At 41.2% G+C, this 19,799-nt stretch overlaps 1 protein-coding gene across 3 annotated transcripts; it reads right to left on the bottom strand.

Moving 5' to 3' along the window:
• Positions 1–258: 258 nt before the first annotated feature.
• Positions 259–18,500, bottom strand: synpo (synaptopodin). 3 transcript variants are annotated; one of them, XM_023959308.1, is made up of 4 exons: positions 18,371–18,500; positions 13,472–14,612; positions 6,081–8,116; positions 259–2,981 (listed from the first exon to the last, which is right to left on the bottom strand). In XM_023959308.1, the coding sequence occupies exons 2-4, from the start codon at positions 13,632–13,634 to the stop codon at positions 1,863–1,865; spliced, it is 3,318 nt and encodes a 1,105-aa protein (XP_023815076.1). In that variant the 5' UTR covers positions 13,635–14,612; positions 18,371–18,500; the 3' UTR covers positions 259–1,862. The 3 variants fall into 3 exon arrangements, with proteins under 3 accessions (XP_023815076.1, XP_020562355.1, XP_023815077.1); XM_023959309.1 differs by lacking the exon at positions 259–2,981 and adding an exon at positions 4,666–5,658; XM_020706696.2 differs by lacking the exons at positions 13,472–14,612; positions 18,371–18,500 and adding an exon at positions 11,740–11,877.
• Between the last annotated feature and the right edge of the window lie 1,299 nt (positions 18,501–19,799).

The raw sequence follows: 19,799 nt of genomic DNA, 5'->3' as shown, positions 1-19,799 counted from the left end.
AATTTATTTACTAGTCTCAAGATTCTACAATAAAGACATTATCCGACAATTTTTATTTTGGAAAGAAAGACTTTTCATATCTTATTTAAACTTTTTTTTAAGTAGTTATGCAAGCATTAAAAAAAGATATGTACGTGTTTGATGATGTTTTTTCTTTTTGCGTTGATTTAAAAATAATTATTTTCTTAAGTTATTCATCAGTTTAAACATTTATCTGTCTTTCACATATATGAAGAAGTGAACAAAAAAAACTCGATGTTGGTGATTCAATGTTTTTTATTTTGCATTAATGACAGAAAAATACAGATATGAGGTTGTATATGAGTTGTATTAAGAAAGTGAAATGACAGAACCACAAAAAAGAAAAACAGGTTAACATTTCCTTCTGTGTGACAACATCCGCAGTTTGTCCAGAGGTGACCTGGGTCGAAATCAATCCATGACAGGGATAGGCCTAATCCTGCTGAGAAAGCAAGGTCACCAAGCAGCAGGAGCTCCTGTCAGTCAAAGGATTCAGAGTAAATATTTAGCAGTGTGATAATGTTTTTGACCCGAGCATTAGGAAATAGGGGAGAGCTCTGCTTTGCTGCTGCAGAATGACCTGCACTTCCATTTACAATTGACTGCTACCTTCAAAAAAGCATCTTATGTTGTTTAGAGGTGCTCTTTGTTTTAGACTTCATTAAGATCTTTTTTTTAGAGTTGTTTATTTGTTTGCCATGTTGGCCTCTTAGGTGGAGTGATCACATATGCAAGTCAACGAAAGAAAGAAATATAAAACCTCAATAATTATAGAGTTACAGAAAAATAAAAATACAGTTTAAATGTATCTGGAGTATATGTCATTTAGTCCCAACCTTGTCAAAGTCACTGCACAACGTTCTTCTAACCCTCTGTTCCTCTTTTCAACAACTTGGTCCATTTTTATCCGCGCCAAAAACACACAAGCCCTGCAACTCTCACTCACTTAAGTCCTTTGCACAAGACATTTTCACCTGTTCTTCCTCAAAGACCTTTTTAATACAAAGAAATATGATTGCTGGCGAAAAGCGTCAGAGCAAAAAACAGTTTGGTTTTCCTATCAAGCATGGCAACAGTGCTCGATTTAACAGGCTCCCCAATGCCTCACCTCACCTCTTTATTTTCCATTGAGTTCAACATTCCCTTGTTCGTTCATACTTTGACTATTTCCAGAAAAAAATACATTCATTTTTATGAAAATCAGGACTCATAGCAACACAAATGTACACATTTGGAAAAAAAGAAAATATTGCACATTTATAAATGTGTGTTTCATTTAATTTGTAATAGTCAAAACTATTGTTGATCTGTAGTGAAATCTTTTGCAATTTTTGAGGATATTAGTGGCTTTGCATCTTTGTGATAACTTTTTTATTATTATTTTTACAATGATTCATTTAAACACACTGAAAAGGTTGCCATATATGCATATTCCTAGACTTCCTGTCATGACCTGCATCAGATCAACAAACACAATAATCCCTAAATGACCCATAATAATAGTGAGTTCTTTGAATGAATGAAAGTTAGTTTGTTCAAACAAGAAAAACTTCAACACATATTCAAAGTGAATTAAAATGCTTTGGTTATTAGGTTTTCTGCACTTTTTGGAACTGTGAGTAGCGCACAAGCCACATCAAGTGTTTACTGTGAAACACGTATTTTTCAGTCCATAAAGGAGCATAAGCCGTATGAAATACTAAACCTATGATAATACAGAAGCATGGAATACAGCTCAGGTGAAAGTATATGATAGACTTTGCAATTTGATAAGATCAATCTTTAACTGGCTAATTCAATGTCACAAGTGTTTACAAAAACTGTATCCTGTGAAAGCCCCCTCATAGGTCAGTGGAGATGGTGCTTCTCTTGACCCGCAGACTACCTCCCCAACCACGGGGACAGGTGTTGTAGGAGTTTAAGCCGGGGGACCGAAGCCCTGAATCTTCAGACTCAATGGAGGCATCCGAGTCGGTCAAGGAGCGAGAGTTGTAGAACCGAACAGGTGAGCAGATCCTTTGAGTTGGAGTGGGAGGAGGGCTGGTGAAAACTGGAGACTGTGCTCCCAAAGCTCTGGAATGGAAGGGACTGATGGGTGGTTTGTGACAGTCATAGTGGGAGGTTCCCAGAGGTGACATGGGGAGGCTGTGACCACTTAGTGCACCAGGCGAGGGGCTGTTTTTACGTTTTGCCGCATTAATGATGTTTTTTGCCAGCAGCCGATGGTTTGCTCTAGAATCCAGATTACTACTGACTGGTGACATGCAACGATTTTCTGTAGGCTGTGGAGAAGGAGCCACAGCAGAAGATGTGTGTGTGAGATGTTTCGTGGGAGGTGAGATTGAACTTCCATGAAAAGGGGCTGGAGACTGTGACCGTGAGCCCCAGGGAGGGCTTGTAGATGTACGGGAAGGTCTGGATGTGGAAGTGGAGAGGGCAGGTGACTGGGTGTTGTGGCTCTGCAGTGGGGCTTTGCTTCCTGATTCCCAAGGAGGAGATGGAAAAGTGTCTGGGCCTGCCAAAGAAGGTCTAGATATGGAACAAGAGACAACGGCAGATGGCTTGTTATTCTGGCTGACCATTGGCGATTGGCATCTTGTACTCCAAGGAGGAGAAACAGGAGAATGACCCTTAACAAGAGGGCTGACCATTGGAGACTGGCATCTCGAACTCCAAGGGGAATGTGGAGAGGTGGGTGTGGATGAGGCTTTGGATGTCGAAATGGTAAACTGAATATCCTGATGGTTTGTATTTGGCTGGAATCCTGTTTTATTGGGAAAAGTCACAGGGGAAGTAAGTGGGCGAATGGAGCCACTGCCAGTGGTGGAAGACTTGTTTGTTTGAGGACTGGAGGACCAGATTCCAGTGGCTGGGCTGCTAAAACGTCTGGGGAGGGTGGAGATGCTTGTAAATGTGGATGTTTCACTGGTCATTTCTCCAGATGAGGAGTCTACTGAGACCTGTTGAAAGATAAAACATAAAGTTACTTAAGTGACTGGAAAACACTGACATTATTACACAATGCAGCTACACTTAAAGCTGTGCAGTTAAATCCTAATTTAGGGTTTGACTTGTGCATTTTAGGATGCAATGATCTCACCATCATTAGAATTCACACGACAAACGTTTATAAATAAATTTGTAGGAGCCAGTGAGATATTTTTGATAAATCTTGACTATTTTAATTTATTTGTTGCTTAACATCGCCTAGTACGCATTTATTTAAGAACTGTGTTATGTTAAGTTCTTGATTCATAACTTTATCGATAGACACAGTGGGCGGTGGGCGTGTCATTTGCTTGTGTGCCGTGCTCGGGTGCAGATGTTTTAAAGTGTCCAGCCAGGCATAATCATGAAGACACCTTGCACCTGAGAGTAACAAAGTCTTTTGATCGTCCGTCTGTTATCCTCTTACCCTCTAAATTACAATGTACACCATGGGCAAAGGCAGTTAATGAATGACCAAAAAGATGGTTTGCTTTAATCAGGACTGGAGAGGTGCTGGAGGCAGAGGAGTTCACTCCTACAAACTTTATAATTATGAGTGAATTTTTTAAATTAGAACTTAGTTTACTTTTAATTCTCCCATCTCCCAAATCAACTGAATCCCTTTTAGGGTATTGGGAGCCTATCCCAAAGGTGGGAAACACTCTGGACAGATTGGTAGTCTGTGGCAACTAAACATACACTCACATTCACACCTTGGCGACAATTTAGAACCATCAATTATCCTATGAAGCATGTCGATGGACTTTGGGAGGAACACGTAGTGCCCATGGAAAACCCAAGGGAAGGAGAAGCAAACTCCACTCTGAAAGATTCCAGCCAGGATTTGAACCAAGGCCTTCTCACTGTGAGGCAAGAGTGCAGCCCCTTTTTTTTATTCATTTAAGTTTAATCAGAAAGTGCCAATCTATCCTATGTGTATTATAACATCTAATATAGGGCACATCATTTCAAATAGTTTTTGGTGCAATCCTCCATATTGTTTGTGAAAAAAAATCCTCAAATGAAACAGTTTTAATCAGGCTGAGGCTCAGTAGGGACACCACCTCCCCATGTTTTCTCAGTATGTCTTGTCACTAACTTACTCGGGCCGAGTCTTAAGTGTCTTGCTCCAATTACTGTCACTGCATCCTCATAAGGTGCCCAACCTTCACGGGTGATATGAAGTTACGCAACTGAAGCAAAGGCTACATTCCACCTTGTGTTAATACTAGTTAGAAGCTCGGGATCTTTGCTTGGTAATATGATATAGAGGGCAAATATTGTGTTTAAAACCCGAGTACAAGCATTCGTTTCTAGAAGATCTTCTTAAATTCTTGGAACGAACATGCCTGGGTTCAGGCGCTTAAGCATTCGTCTTAATGAATTAACCCCTCAAGCTTCACAGGAAACAGCTATAAGTCTGAAGAGAAACGTAAACTATCAACTTCTTCTAGAAGTGTGAGATATTTTATGATGGCTCTAAAAGTTATGTCAGTTATTTGTTTGGGTTCTAAAATTCACCTGCTCCTGCTGTAAACCATGTGTATTTACAATGGTAGCAGAGAGAAGAACAAGCTTCTAAGAGAAACATAAAGGGCAGAGAGAAACTCCAGTGCATTCAGGAGATAGTAGAAAAGAAGAAAGAGGTCGTTTGAGTGGGTTAGAATAAAAGTTTTAATCAGGAAAAGAAAGATTTACACAAATCAGATATCAGAGACATTAAAAGTGAGCACTACACGAACATTTATGATGAAACACAATTCAAGCCATACTTACTGATAACTCATTTGCTGCTTTGTTATGTTTTTTATGATATACCAACAATTTAGGTGTAGGCTCGTGATGTAAAATGATACAGCTTGCAGATTTGAAACACAAAATAATCCAAGCACCTTCCATATATAAAGCATGCAGGAAAGCAAAGTAAATTGCCCCGAAGAAGCAAAGACATAAAAGAGTTCTCTTGCAGTAACTTTGTTGCCAGCAAACAGCATTAAATTGCAAATCATAGATCTAAAAGCAGATGTTGGACCATCTGTTAAAGTCCTTTGTAAAGCAGCATCACTACGATGCCAGTAGAAAAGAAAAAAAAGAGCGAGGGCGTTTTTGGCATTGTCAAGTGTTCTGAAAATAATTATTTTTGATTGCTTATGTGCTGTGCTGCTTCCAAACTGGACACTAGATAGGCTTTAACCAAAGCAAGATTTGAAATTCAAAGGCTGCCGAGTTCTGAACCTGGCATATCAGTATTGCAACTTTGCATTATGTGTGCACATCACTCAGAGTTCACTTTCTTGAACACATTCAAGACATTTGTAATGCAACTGTGATGACTATATAATGAAAAAGTTTAGCTTACTCTTAGAAAAGCATCAACTTAGTATGACCAATTTATTTTGTAAATTAAATCAGTTTTGCAACAGCACAAGTGTGATTTATTTATGGTTTTGATGATAGGTCAGATTTTTCTGAGCAGGAGGTTAGAGTCTCACTAATCCTTTGGATACCTCTGAGTCAATGTTGACAGCAGCAGATGAGTTAAAAGAGATACCCAGATGCTACTAGGTGGTCATATTGCAACACAAATTGTTGTGAAAAATAACCAGAGGGAAATGCAGAGGAGATGCCAATGGGTCGTGACAGTCCATACTGTAATTTAAAAACAAAGGTTTTGATAGTTTAGAAATCGTTCTCTGAAGTAGAGAAACAAGAAAAACACTGGTACGGCTAAATAATGTTGTATTTTTCTGCTCTGGTTGCTGACTGTTTTACTGTTTTAAAATATTATAACTTTGACATATTGTTGAGACTTGTGAATCTGACTCACCATTTATTTAAAAAGGAAAATATTTGAATGTAGCATAAATTGGACAATAATCTGCAATCATTCTCTATGACTCATTATTTTCCAGATAAATCACCAGGAGACGTCTCACAAGAAGAGCAAGCTTTGGCTTGAATAAAGTGCAGTTGCAACCACTCTTAAATGAGCTTTAGTTAACCTCGCGTTAGTTGGAAACATTTTCAGTCCCTAATATTTTCTAAAAGGAGTACTGAGAGGGTTTCCACACCTGTGGTGTAATTCCTGCCTTACTGGCAGAAAATGTTGGCCTTGGTGCTTGCACAGCTGACTGTGGAGAGGATGCTTTCTCTGGGGAAATGGGGGACATAGGAGAACGGATCCTTTGAGCTCCCAAATGTGGATTTGATGGATGCTCTGACATCTTTTGGGGGCTAAAAGGCAGCTGAGTTGATTTCACTGGGATAGTGAAGTGAGAGGGTGAAGGACTTGGCAGAGAGGTTTGTCTGGAGAGACCATGACTTGTGACCAGACTGTTGGCCCGTGGAGCTCCTCTAGGTAGAGTACTAACTGGATCTTTTACAGGATTAAAAATGAACAGGGAAGAGTTCAGCTGGTAGGGCCGGTGCCTTGAGAGGTCCATTTCAATCTTGGAGCAACCATTTTCCAAAGGAGGTGGCTCTGGGACTGGTTGTGGTGCAACCACCTTCGGTTTGGGGTTTTGTCTGACTCCTTGTTGCACCTTCAGATTCTGTGAAAGCTGAACACTCATATCAGAGTTTTTGGCAATGGCTTTTACCCTTCCAGGCATGTTTGATGGATAAACCCAAGATGGTGGAAGGGACATCGTTGGAGACGGAGATCTCATTTGTCCTGTTTTCTGATTCTCGATAATGTATTTCTCCATCCTGGACTGACGCTTTGCAAACAGCTCTGCCCCTTTCCCTGATACATTGGTAAGGGTCTGCTCAGGCTGGTGCTCCATCCTCGGTCGGGTCCTTGAGCTCTTTAGACATGAGGCCCACTCTGGAGCTTTTGCTCCTTTTGCTTTATCTTCTTCTTTGGAAAGGAAGTTTGAGGCTTCTGCACCCAGAGCCAATAACTCCTCTTCAGAAGCTGGCTCAGGCACAGATCTGTTTCCATGCTTCTTCCTTTCATCCACCCCCTGCACCAGAGAGAGGAGCTCTGGGTTTGGAGCTACCACCGGCTTCTCTTTGAATGTGAACATTGTCTTCTTAGTTGCTCTCCTGGCAGCAACATCTTCCAGTATTCCTGTTTTTATTGATGTGATTTGCTCTCTCTCTCCAGCTGAAACTGGAACAAATGTGGAGGGCTTTGGGGCTGTAGGGGGGGCACAATGGGACACAGGTGAGCACTGAGAAGCAGGCAATTGGGAGGGCACAAGTGAGGAACAAGACATGGTAGGAGACAATGGAGGTGGACTTGAGTAAAACGATGGCTGAGATTGTTTGGCAAACATTGGCAGAGGAGGCGTGGGATATGTCGGAGCTGGAGGCAGAGGGGAGTACTCAGACTGAGGGGCAATAGGAGCAGGGAGAGGAGGAGTGGAATAAGATGGAGGACAAGGGATGTCCATGATGGGGCTTTTTAACTCATGAGATTCCACTGGAGTTGGTGAGAAAAAAGGTCTGGCAGTCCTATTAATAATGGAGGTTGTGTGCTTGGGTGAGGCTGAGGGCCTCATCTCGGGTCCAGAGGTGCTATAACAACCATTTGGTAGCTTTCCAGGTGCAACAAGCCCTGAGTGGCTCTGATTTGTCCCTGCTTCATTTTCAGCATTTCCAACAAGCACTGGAGACATCTTCTGCTTCACATTGTTCTCTAATTCTTCTGCAATCTCATCTCTTGCTTCCTCCTCTTCCTCCTGCACCTCCTTGACAGGAAGAAAATGTCTCTCCTGGATAACACTGGTACCCATGTCTTCTTTGTCAAAATCTTTTGCCTGACCATCCATGATATCCCCTACAGAGTGTTCACTTATTGTCGGCGATGAGAGCGGTTTAAAATTCTTGTAGTTTTGCCCTTCTTTGTCCTCAGAGCTCTTCTCTGCCCATGTTATTTTGTTGGATGAGGGTCTGCTTCTTCCATCGTTTTCTTGCTCGGAGCCCCGTCCAGAGCTTTCAAGCGTAAAGGCGTTCACCCTTTGCTTGCGCCTGTTGAAAAGCTGCACCCCCCTGGAGCAGGAGCCCGAGTTGGAAGGGATGGTGAGCTGGGCTGCAATGATGTGGCTCCTGACGCGAGCCTCCCTCAACTCCTTCTCAGATAGGCTGGCACTCCTGGAAAGATCTGAAACGATGAAGATAGACAGAAAAGCAAACGGTCAGTTTACTCCATGACACTTTCTGTTAGATTTTTTCCAAGTAAAAATATGATCATTTTTTTAGCAACTTTCAAAGCGTTTTCAGTGTTTTTTTGGTTTTGTTTTTTCAATTATGATTATGCTGTTTTTAGCTAAAATCAAAATCCTAAGCTGACATTACTGGTGCAACAGAAATGGTGAGCAATAGAGGAGCTATTCAGCCGTACAGTTTTGAGCCAGATGCCAGCTCAGACAAGGAAAACAAAGATGTACATGGATCTATTTGTTTGCAAGTGGATGCATCAGAATGGAGCTGAGGAGGGAGCTTGTGACCAGCTGTTATAGGTTCTATGTCATAGCATAAGCTTCTTTCAACATAATTTCTTCGTCTGCTCCTGATTCACAACATTTTTAATAAAGAAATGCAATTTTAATTTTAAGCTTAACTTTCTTTATGCACAGTGAAGCAAAAAAGTATTTAGTCACCCACCAATTGTGCAAGTTCTCCTACTTAAAAAGATGAGTAAGGCCTGGAAGTTTTGGCATAGGTATACCTCAACTATGGGACACAAAATGAAAAAAAGAAATTCAAAAAAATAACATTGTCTGATTTTTAAAGAATTTATTTGTTAATTATGGTGGAAAATAAGCATTTGGTCAATAACAAAACTCAACTTATATACCCTTATATATCTTTTTTTGACAATGACAGCAGGCATATGTTTTCTTTAAGTCTTCACAATGTTTTCACAAGCTGCTGCTGGTATTTTGGCCCATTCCTCCATGCAGATCTCCTCTAGAGCAGTGATGGTTTGAGGCTGTTGCTGGGCAACACAGACTTTCATCTCCCTCCAAAGATTTTCCAGGGGTTGAGATCTGGAGACTGGCTACAGTTGAGCAAACTTTACATATATTAAAACAACAAAATGAAGAACTTAAAATATACAAGACAACGATCACGCACACACACACAAACACACAGACATTCATTACACCTCTTAGCAGTTAGTTTAAGGGGAAGGGAATAAAAAGGCAGGAAACAATAAAGTTAAAATCCCACTATCTGTCATACACCTAGGTGTGCTAAATTTGTTCTCCACATTTGACCCATCCCCTGGGGAAGCGCTGAGCCGCAGACACAGCCGCGCTCGGGAACCATTTGGTGGCTTTATCAAGTGCAATCAAAACAGTTACATGAGTGTTGAAGATGTTCTAAACAGGCATTTTTAAATTCTTTCCTTTACACGGATCAGTTGACCATGGTTCCTTTGCTGAAAAATAGCCCCAAAGCATGATGTTTACACCCCCATGCTTTACAGTAGGTATGGTGTTCTTTGGATGCCCCCCTTGCATTCATCCTCCTCCAAACACAATGAGTAAATTCTTACCAACAACTAGCAGTTTAGTGTATTACTGATGGTAGTCTTTGTTACTTTGGTCTCTGCTCTCTGCAGGTCATTCACTAGGTCCCCCAAGTGGTTCTAGGATATTTGCTCACCGCTCTTGTGATCATTTTTACCCCACGGGGTGAGATCTTGTGGGGACCCCCAGATGGAGGGAAATTATCAGTGGTCTTGTATGTCTTCCATTTTTTAATAATTGCTCCCACGGTTGATTTCTTCACATTAGGTTGTGTAACTATTGCAGATTAACTCTTCCCAGCCTGGTGCAGGTCAACAATTTTGTCTCTGGTGTCATTAGACAGCTCTTTGATCTTGGCCATAGTGGAGTTTGGAGTTTGACTGTTTGGCCGGCAGTTTAGCTCAGGCGGTAAAGCAGGTCGTCCAACAACTGAAAGGTCGGCGGACTGACGCCCGCTCTCCCCAGCCAGCTGTTGCCCCCCGAGAACGGCTAGTCTGCAGCTCACTGTTCCTCCCAGCGGATGGGCCAAAATGCGGAGAAGAATTTCCCCATTGTGGGATAAATAAAGTATCAATTATTTATTATTGAGGTTGTGGACAGGTGACTTTTATATTGATAACTAGTTCAAACAGGTGCACAATTGATGGTTAACTAAATACTTTTCTGCTCCTCTGTTTGTCTTCCATTATGAGAAAAATACTACAAGAACATGTCAAAAACACCATTTTCATTAGAATGGGTCTTTAAACATATGGGTTTGATAAATCACAAAAATGTAATTGTTTTAGTAGTTTGTGACCAAGAAAGCTATCTAAAAATTTAAGTAAAATATTCCAAGTCTTTATATGTGTAGCTACAGAAAAGCAGCAGGAACAACTTTTGAGCAAGTTCACATTTGAATAAAAATAGGGTTGTTTGCATATTTTACTTTACAGACAATAAACAGATTAAAACATATTTATGTTAAAAAATAAAGACAAAGATTATTAAACAAAGGTTACTGCAGAATAAGAAGTTGTCCTCTTACAACACTAAATAATGGAAATCATGACACAAAACCTGCTGGTGTTAAAATTGACAGTTTGTTATCAAAGCCCAACAGCTCCTCTTCCAGGCAGTGGAATTATTTCCTCTGCCATTTTCACTGATCCCTCCCTGAGCATTCCTGCACCACTGAGAAAACTCCCCGCCTGCGCTTCCAGGATGCCTTTGGTTTCTGTCTGTAGCTAATTTGTGCGATACTGCAGTTTAAACCTTTTATAGACCACTTTTACAACCAACAGACCCCCCAAAAAATGGCATTCTATAACTGCTGTCTATAAACCAACTATACAATCTAGAGTTTCCATCTTAAAAGGAGTAACTACTTCAAACTTCAAAGCCGCATCTACTCTTTTTTTTAAATACCGTTTTGCCCAAACAAAACCAAAATGTTGTCATAGTGACACATATGGTGGATAAATAATATGAGTCATGGTCATTTGAGAATGATGTCCTTTCCAGAACCTTTCTCTGCCACAGGATTCATGACTTAAATAAGCAATCCTGATCATTACAATACTTCAAATGTTCCACCATAAATTAATAATAGCAGAAATTAATCACAAGCAAAAATCTGGATGTTAACTTCACAGGTTTAGGGAAACTTTAAGGATTGTTGATACATATCTTAAACTGTCCTTTTTTTTATTTATATCAACAGGTTTTCTTTTTTAAGGTCATAAATGTTGGCTCTGCCCAAAAAACAATAGATTAGAGTTCCCGCATGCATAAAACTGCAATTTTGGAGAGATTTCTGTAGGAATGATAGTCATTACTTTGTTAAATCACATGAAAAAAACTTTCCTTCAAAATTCATTTAATCTTTCTTCCAACAAGAAAAAATATGTAAATTTCTCCTCCTTATCAACGCTTTTGCAAAGAAATGCGGCACAAAGATACTTTTTAAATAATTAATTGTCAGTATAACTCTATAAGCAAATCCTTTTGGGTAATTGAGTAAAAGTGAATTATATTCTCAACTTTTATTTACCCCCCAATAACACCATGAAGATATTCCCATCTCTTAGATCACGATTAGTCTAAATTCCTCTCACAGTAAACACATTTTAAGTCCCAGGGAAGTTTTCATGTATGTCACTTGAGTCTTGGACTTCCACAAGCATGTTGTTGCTCTGTCAAACATCCTCAGAACCTCTCTGAAACGTCGCTTTTCATCCTGGAACCACTCCAGTGTTTAATCCCTTACCTTTTTCATGTCAAAACTCAGACATCCGCTGTGTTGCAGTCCTACTCCACAAGAGTTTTCACTCTGACTGCGTCTGAAAGCTTCACACCCCCCCTCTCCAGAGTCAGACTCGGGCTCACATTTCTTTTTCTCTGTAGTCCATCAGCACACAGACAGGGAGGGAGAGCAGGGAGGAGGGGTCTGTTGCTGGAGGCTGTGCTGCCTCTCACTCAGCCTCCAACTTTGTATTTCAAATGTGCACCATTGGTAATAATTAAAAAGGAGACGCCTGTGAGAATAACAGCTTGTGCCGACAGAGTATTGACGCAGCAGCAGCAGCTGCACAGACACCGTGTTTTGACAGTCCTGGAGACCGGTCAATGGTAAGTCTTGAGCAGCTTATCTCTGCAATGTCCTGTGATGGCAGGGGAGCGTCTGACATTTGTTGCAATCTTTGAAGTGCAACCCAGAGATACTCACACTTATGTTTACATGGATTAGACCGCTGACCTCCGGAGCTCCAGCACCTGACCCCCGCTGCCCTCCACGTCAGTTGGGATATGCCACATGTGTTAAGTGAGCATTCTCCCCAATCAACTGCTGCCCCCTTTGAACCCTCTTGGCCTTAAGCTCCAACCTGCAAAGGCAGGACAGGAATTTCCTGTATTGATGTAGGAGCCTCTCCATCATATCATCTACCCCTCCTCAAACTTTCTCTATCTCATCTGTCTGTCCCCCGCCAACCTCCACCCCCTACAGCAGCAGGATTCAGGTCGGGGGCCAACCCTGCATTTGTGTATCAAAGGTCAGATTACACTGTCGGATGTTATCTTTCTCCGGGTTAGGGCCGCAGGGGGACCGGGATGACAGCACCGGCCCCGGAGGGTAATGTGTGAAGCGGCATGGAAAGGCAGGGATTACAGAGGTCTTGGGATTTCACCAGAGTGAATGTGACCTAAACTCTCAGTGGAGCTCATGGGAGAAATAAAACTGCATCCGAGAAGAGGAAATTCTGGGGGTCGTGTTTGTAGATTTGTGTAGAGCATAAAAATGGCTCCAGAACTTTTATCAGCACCTATGTGTTGTTTTTGGTGTTCCAAGGAAACTAATTAGCCAGTAATGAGTGATGGGAAGGGTGTTGAAAACATTAAGGCGACAAGTCTAGATGGCCATGACTTTTCTATCACAATGGACAATGTTTCTTTTTTTCCCAACTCAATTTTTATAATGTCTGACAGTTCTGTCACCGCCCAGATGAGGTTATCTTTAACTTTTGTGTTGCATTTGCTTATAACATGTTTCCTTTATTTTTTAGTATTTAAAAGAGTTTTCCCTCCTTTATTTCACAATTGTTTCCATTCTTTCAGGAATCTTTTAGTGTTTCTAACATCTTCTCACGTTAACCTGTCATTGTCAGGAACTGGCTTTGACAGCAGGACAGCCCTCAAAAAAGAAAGCTGATGGCATTTCCATTTCTGCTTTGGCAACCTGTAAATTTAAAAGATGAAAACAGATGTTTCATTGAGTGCTTCACTGTGTCAGATTGCACTGATGAGTCTGTTTTTTCTTCTTCCAAGAACCAAACTCCATTTTCATTTAAAGCGTTTGTGTGCTGAAAGTAAAACTCTGGACAAGTATTGCTGCTAAATTCCTGTGCAGAAAATTCAACAAAGCAAGGTCATACTGTCTTTTTGGTGCTCTGCCACGCTAAAAAATTTAGAAAACAATCAGAAAGTTGTAAGTAAAGACTTACTTGTTTTCCTGATCGTGTGGTCCTTGTTCAATCCTGTCTTCTCCCAGGATGCATCGTAGTCTTGCTCATGAATGTGAGAGTTGTCCTTCAACTGAAGAGGCTTTCTCAAACCCCCTGGACTCCAGCTTACCCCTCTCTTGATGGGTACATGTCCCTTCTCCATTGCGAACGACAATAGGATGTGCCTTTCCTTTTTTTACTCCTCACTGAGGGAAAAAGGCATCTCAGGAAAACTCACAGGAAAGACAAGGAAAGGAGACAGCTCAAAGGTCCAGGTTGTTGCCTCCGGACGTCATTCCCCTTTCAGCTGTAATCCTTCCAAATGTTCTCATTTGAAATGTGACAGAAGAAGTGTGCTCTTGCTTTGTTCCTCTTGAGGTATTATTCCCGTTCTAACTGGACCTCCCTGGAGGGTCAGCTGCAACAAGCCTTGGATGAGTTCCCATGGAAAAAAAGCCACGGAAATTACTCAAGTTTGTTATGCTCTTTTGGAAATCTGGCAAAGAACACTGGGAAACTGTGCAGTTTTCTCTGTTTGCATCTCCTTAATGCTCCGCTTTTCTTTTCCAGATGTTGCTCTTCCTTCTTTTCTATTTCGGGGCACCAAATAATGTTTTCTTTTTGCGTCCCTGCCTGCAGACAGCAGGCTACTTTTCTTTCAGAGGAAGGGATCTGCCCTTTATCTCAGCAATCATAAGTCTAAGGTGACATGAAGGGGAACTGTGTACATGGAAGTTTCCTGCTGCAAAGGTGGATATGAAGGATAAGGTTTCACTCTGGAAAGGTCATTCCAGAGCCTGTTTTGTATTCTAGTGTTTTGAACGATTTTTAATTAGAGCTGCCTCCTGTTTGTTTCTCATATATCGAAGACAGATAGACTTTGTGGAAACAGGAAAGTCGATTTCTTTCTGTGTTTTCTTTAGAAAGGCTGTTCCAACTCTGGGGTGAAGTTTTCTTCGTCGCCTTGTGGTCTCGATTAATCCTGAAATGTACCGTCGGTGCAGCTTTGGCTCTTACGGAAAATAATTGACGTGTTTTGGTTGTTGAAATCCTAATCTGCTTGAGCTGCAGATACATTCAGTGTTCAGTAGATGGTTGGCCAGTGTGACTTTATCTAATCATCTCCTGTGTTTGTATTCTCCTGTAAAACAACAGAAACATGTTTGTTAAAATCAATCAATAAATAAATAACTTTTTTTTAGTTATGTTATGCTGTATTGTCACAAGAAAGGGCTTTTCTGTCATTTCTTTTTGTGCAGTAAAATGCTCCTTCATGCTGGAGTTAAAGACTAACCAGCTATGGTTCAAGAAATAAGATTAAAAAAAAGCTCATCTCACTGTTACCTTTATGATTTTATATTAAATTGAAACATTTTCACACTGGATGACCTTTAAAATCCAGTTTGAGGTTAATCTAGGTCATCATCTTTTGTCTTCTATGAAGCCATAATCTTTTCATGAAGTGCCTTCAGTTGGCTAAATAAAGGAGGACATTAGAATGAGGATGCCACTTTGAAAACTGTTGCAAATTTAGGAACAAGAGCCAATAATGTACTTAACCCTTGTGCTATCCTAGGCACTTTAACATTGGGAGTTGGTTCATCAAGACCCCACAAGACAGTGGGCTGAACCTTTTTTCTTCAATGATTTGTGATCTTCACTGGTGTCCATGGATTACATGAAATCCTTTTCGCCTTTCTACCTTTGTCATGGTAGGAATAACACGTCAATGTAAGGGTGGGGTCATAGGATAGCACAAGGGTTAAAAAAACAGTCAAATTGTTTTTGGTGATTTTAACATGAATTTTGTTGCATTTTTCTAATGATGGAGGACACACATTGAGATAAATTAGATTAAAAACTGTGTTTTTGAGTACTTCTTTCTTCATTTCATGGTGAATCAGGAGCAAACAAAAATTGATGTTTAAAAAAGCTTGTAGTTGTTACATAAAATCTACAATTTGCGGCCACAAGCTCCCTGCTCTGCTCCAACCTGATGCATCCACTTGCAGACAAATCAATCCATGTACTGAGCTGGCATCTGGCTCAAAACTGTACAGCTGGATAGCTCCGATATTGCTCACCATTTTTGTTGTACAGGAAATGTTAGCTTGGGGTTGATAGGGACTGTAAGCTAACGAGAGAGAGTGTAAGCAAGGAGATGATGGGAAAGAAAGGTAGGCTCACTCTACATTAGCTCAGGGTCAACTCAGAGGCAAATCTCTAATAAACTACTGCTGCTCTGGAGAAACTATACCCTAGAAAAGGACACAGGCTTTCTGATTTTGTTTAAAAACACGGCATAATCAAAATTAAAATACCACTGGGAATTCAAATCAAAAGATGATTGAAGAGGGACTTTAACTCTGACAGAAATTTGTATTAAACCTCTTTAATTGCCTCAGAGTTTGGGATTTGATCCTTCACTCATAAGAAACTGTGATTCAACATTTTGAAATGCAGATTCTGAGTCTTCATGCATTACAAGGTGGAGACAAACATAATTTTAAAAAGTCTCCCATTGGATCAGCAGTGTCACATTACCCCTTCAGAGCAGGTATGAGCTACCAGCGTGGTTTGTTTTGATAAACCAGTGTGTGCACATCCATCTCCTTGATCAGACTTGCTGGTCCTTGAACCTGATCAGAGCAGCATTTTTTTCACATGTGAGTCATTACTGTGCCCCTGCATACATGATTTTGATGTATGATTTCTAAATGCTTTGTCAGAGATTGGACCTGCAACCCTCCGCTTCATCTTTCCTTCAAGTAGGCACCGTAAACGTTTGTCACGTCTCCTGTGCAGACCACTGACACAACAACAGCTCTGTCGATACCATCCCAAACAAGCATCTGCTGTTTTACTCCCTGATCCTGACAAGCGAGGAGATGAAAACTAGTATTGTTTAGACACTCTGACAAAAGCTCTTTGAGTCAGTCAGATGTGTGGTCCATGTTTGGACCAGTCTGCATCTCATTTGGGAAGCTCACATTGTGTTTTATTTAGGCTTGTTTTCAGTGGGTCATTTCAATTTCGGTGCAACGTTTGTCTTTATTTTGTTAAAATCCAAACTAGCTTGTGATAAATATAAAAAAAAAGGTGAATGCATGTTTAATCCTGATGGGCAAAAAGCCCCATGCATCCGAGAAACATCCCGAAAGCAGCCAAATTGATCAAAATGTGGCCAAATTCTGGGATCCAACAATTTATTAAGTGCTAGACAGTGAGCAGATGTAAAGACACTCAAAGCTGACATGAGAGGAGATTTGATTCTGGCTCAAAAGGCAACACATATGGACTTCTCAAATCCACATCTGCAATGCTCTCTTAATTTCCTACTCCTTCATGATGTGCAGCTCGGTTTTATTTCTTCCAGAGTATCAAGGAACTTTCATCTCCTCATCATAACTAATAGGTTTTTAGCCTGCCTCCTTGTAATGTAAAGTTCAAAGGTATTGCAGATTCTCTGCGTGTCCCTGGGCCCCTTCAGTGGGTAATCAGGGTTCCTGTTCATCATCAATACTTGATAAATTCAGACGACAGCAGATCGGTCCCGTGGCTCTTTGCGGCAGTAATGACACATAAATCAGGTACAGCTGTGTAAACTGTAATCACTCATTTGTTGCTTGTGGCTGCTAAACATTTATTATACATCTGCATTAACAGCCAGCGTGTATTAACCATCTAAGTGACCTACAAACTAATCCCCTGCTTGCTTTATATCCTCAAACACATGGGAATGTGCGATGTAAGACTTAAACATGTATCAGTTACTTGGTTTATAGTGAGGCGTCCCATCAAAGCATTAGGTGGTGCGCTTTTGTGACAGCAGCCCCGAGGGGCAAAGCTGCAGTGCGTCTGCTATCTGTTGCCCTTTGCTGGGGTCCTTTACACTTTGGCATGCATAAATCATTCAGCTGTAAATGCTGAAGGGTTTTAGCAAACCCTTCGCCCTTTCTCCCCCCATCATAAGACAAAAGAGCCATTCACAGACCCCAGCAGCACCGGCAAATCATTTTAAGCAATGCTCCAAAAATGGGCATTCCTGGCTTATAAGGCTCTGATAGGCAACAGGCCCCAGCTTGTGCAGACCGATGACTGACAAACATGAAAAACATTTGCAAGGCCACCTGATGAAACTCAGAAAGGCCTTTTCTATCTGCTTTTTTTTTTTCGGTCCAGGGAGCCAGGAGTGTGCATTCATAAATCATGCAGTGGAGATGATGGTAATAAAGTGTCTTCCTTATGTGCAGCTCATCCTTCTCTCATAATCACAGGTGGGGAACATCAAGAGACAAAGATAAATGCATGAAGGAGCAGCGTATGATCCTCTGCCAGGAGGGAGTCGCCTTCTGAAAACATCAGTCTTTTTCCAAAAACTCTTAAGACATCAAAGACAGAAACTACAAGCGTTTTCTTTTTTTTAACGGAAAGTATCTGCTTTGGGAATTATTCATAAAAAAGAGCTGAGTTGTGCAGATGCTGTTTATATACTTTTAATAAAAGCAGACAGTGAACTTACAAAGAAACCTGTGAAGGGGTGCACCATGTGTAACAAAGCCTCCTGTTGCTCCCCCATAAAGCAGTTACTGGGCCTCACCTGTTGTGTTAACGTGAAGTAATTATGTATGATACAGCATCCAGTCCTTTAATTGGATACACCTTCTACTGTTACACAGTGCAGCTCAAGTCTATAACCTGGCTTCACAGCAAGATCCACACAGTCGCTACAAAAGACTAAACATCAGTGAACCTTTTCTGCAAGCTCGAGACAAAAACTGCAGCTACAGATGTTTGTCATCTTCTCAAACAAAGACTTTTAAAGTTTCCCTCCTCTTCTTCTCTGGTCCACTGCACCCCCCCCCCCCCCTCTCTCTGCAAGCAATGATTGTGTCTTACCCTGTGAAGATGAACACAACAGGCTGCAGGTGACCAGTCTGCAGTGGTCACAGTTCTGCAGCGACAGATTCCAGGATTCGACGCTCCTTGCTGCGCTTGAGTGGGGGGGGGGGGGGGGGGGCGGGTTTGCTCATGCAGCTCACCTGTACTCTGGCGGGTCTGGCTGTGTGAGGCAGCGAGGGTGAGCACTGCCCCTTTTCACTTCCAACAACTTCTAACACACACCTCCCCCTTTTACCTCTCCTCTCCCTCTCTCTCCATGTTTTTCACCGCCTTTCTCACTCAGCAGAGGCAGACGAAGAAGTGGGGAGGTTGGGGGGGGGGGGGGGTCAGCTGGAGCACAGAAGGCTCTTTGTCTGGGATCTCTTCATATGGTTTCCTTCAAGCTTGCATACTGAACACATTATGGTATAATATATTTTTACATTTAACAGAGGGATGTCGGGGGGGCACTCATTTCTCCCCGACCTCTTTTTTTTTTTTTTGTCTTGACCCATTTTCCAGCTATGCACTTGGGACACCATAATCCAAATAAAGGTTGAAAACTGCGTGAGAAAAAAAAAATGTCCCCTGCTAAACCCACATAATTTCAAATTTCAGGCCTTTCATCTTCTCAAAGATAAATAAACAAAACTGCATGAAATTATGGGGCTGTTCGCTTTATACGCAGATTATTTTAAAATTACAGTGCCGAGACAGGAAGTGGCTGAAAGCAGAAAGAGACACATTCTAGCATTTATTATAGTTATTATTGATCATCAACATTTATAGACTTTTTTAGGGTTAATTTGTGCACTAATGAACAGTCTACATACACAGTGTTGAGATGCAAGACATGTTACCACCCTTAAACTTGAATAATTGTTTCACGGCTAACTGTGTGGGTGCAGTCTAGAGTAGAAATGCTCACAATTCAGTTCTTCTGTTAACCCAAGTAAAGTCTTGAGTCTTTGGCTTCAGTTTGAGGTCAAATTTCAAGTGTTTTGTCATGGAATTAATTGTGTTTTAATTTATTTTTTTATACTATTGCTGACTTTTACAAGACTGGTGCCGACACAGTGACAGAAAGCCTTTTTTTTTCTGCATTAGCACAAATGAAACAAAAGCAAAAACCTTGTTGAGAGTCTTTTTTAGTTTGACTTGAAGGGGATGAAGTGGTGCTAAAAATTTAAATAAACAGATGAACATTTTACATGGCTCGAAATTCAATAAAATGTTCCAACTTCTTGTATAGCAGCCTTTTAGGCCCTAGTCAAATGCACCCATATGAGGGGGTGACCGGTTCTGCGGGTTTTAGGGCGGTCCGGGCCGATGGAGGGTCATAGAGAGGTCTTGCAGTTCCCTTGAGGTTTGTACAGCCACCTTTTGGACATCATAAGAATGGAACATACCATTGTCATTATGTGAGGTGAGTGCATCGTGAAGTATT

This window comes from Oryzias latipes, chromosome 10, assembly GCF_002234675.1.
Source record: "Oryzias latipes chromosome 10, ASM223467v1".
NCBI lineage: Eukaryota > Metazoa > Chordata > Actinopteri > Beloniformes > Adrianichthyidae > Oryzias > Oryzias latipes.
This window is presented reverse-complemented; position numbering and strand designations above follow the sequence as displayed.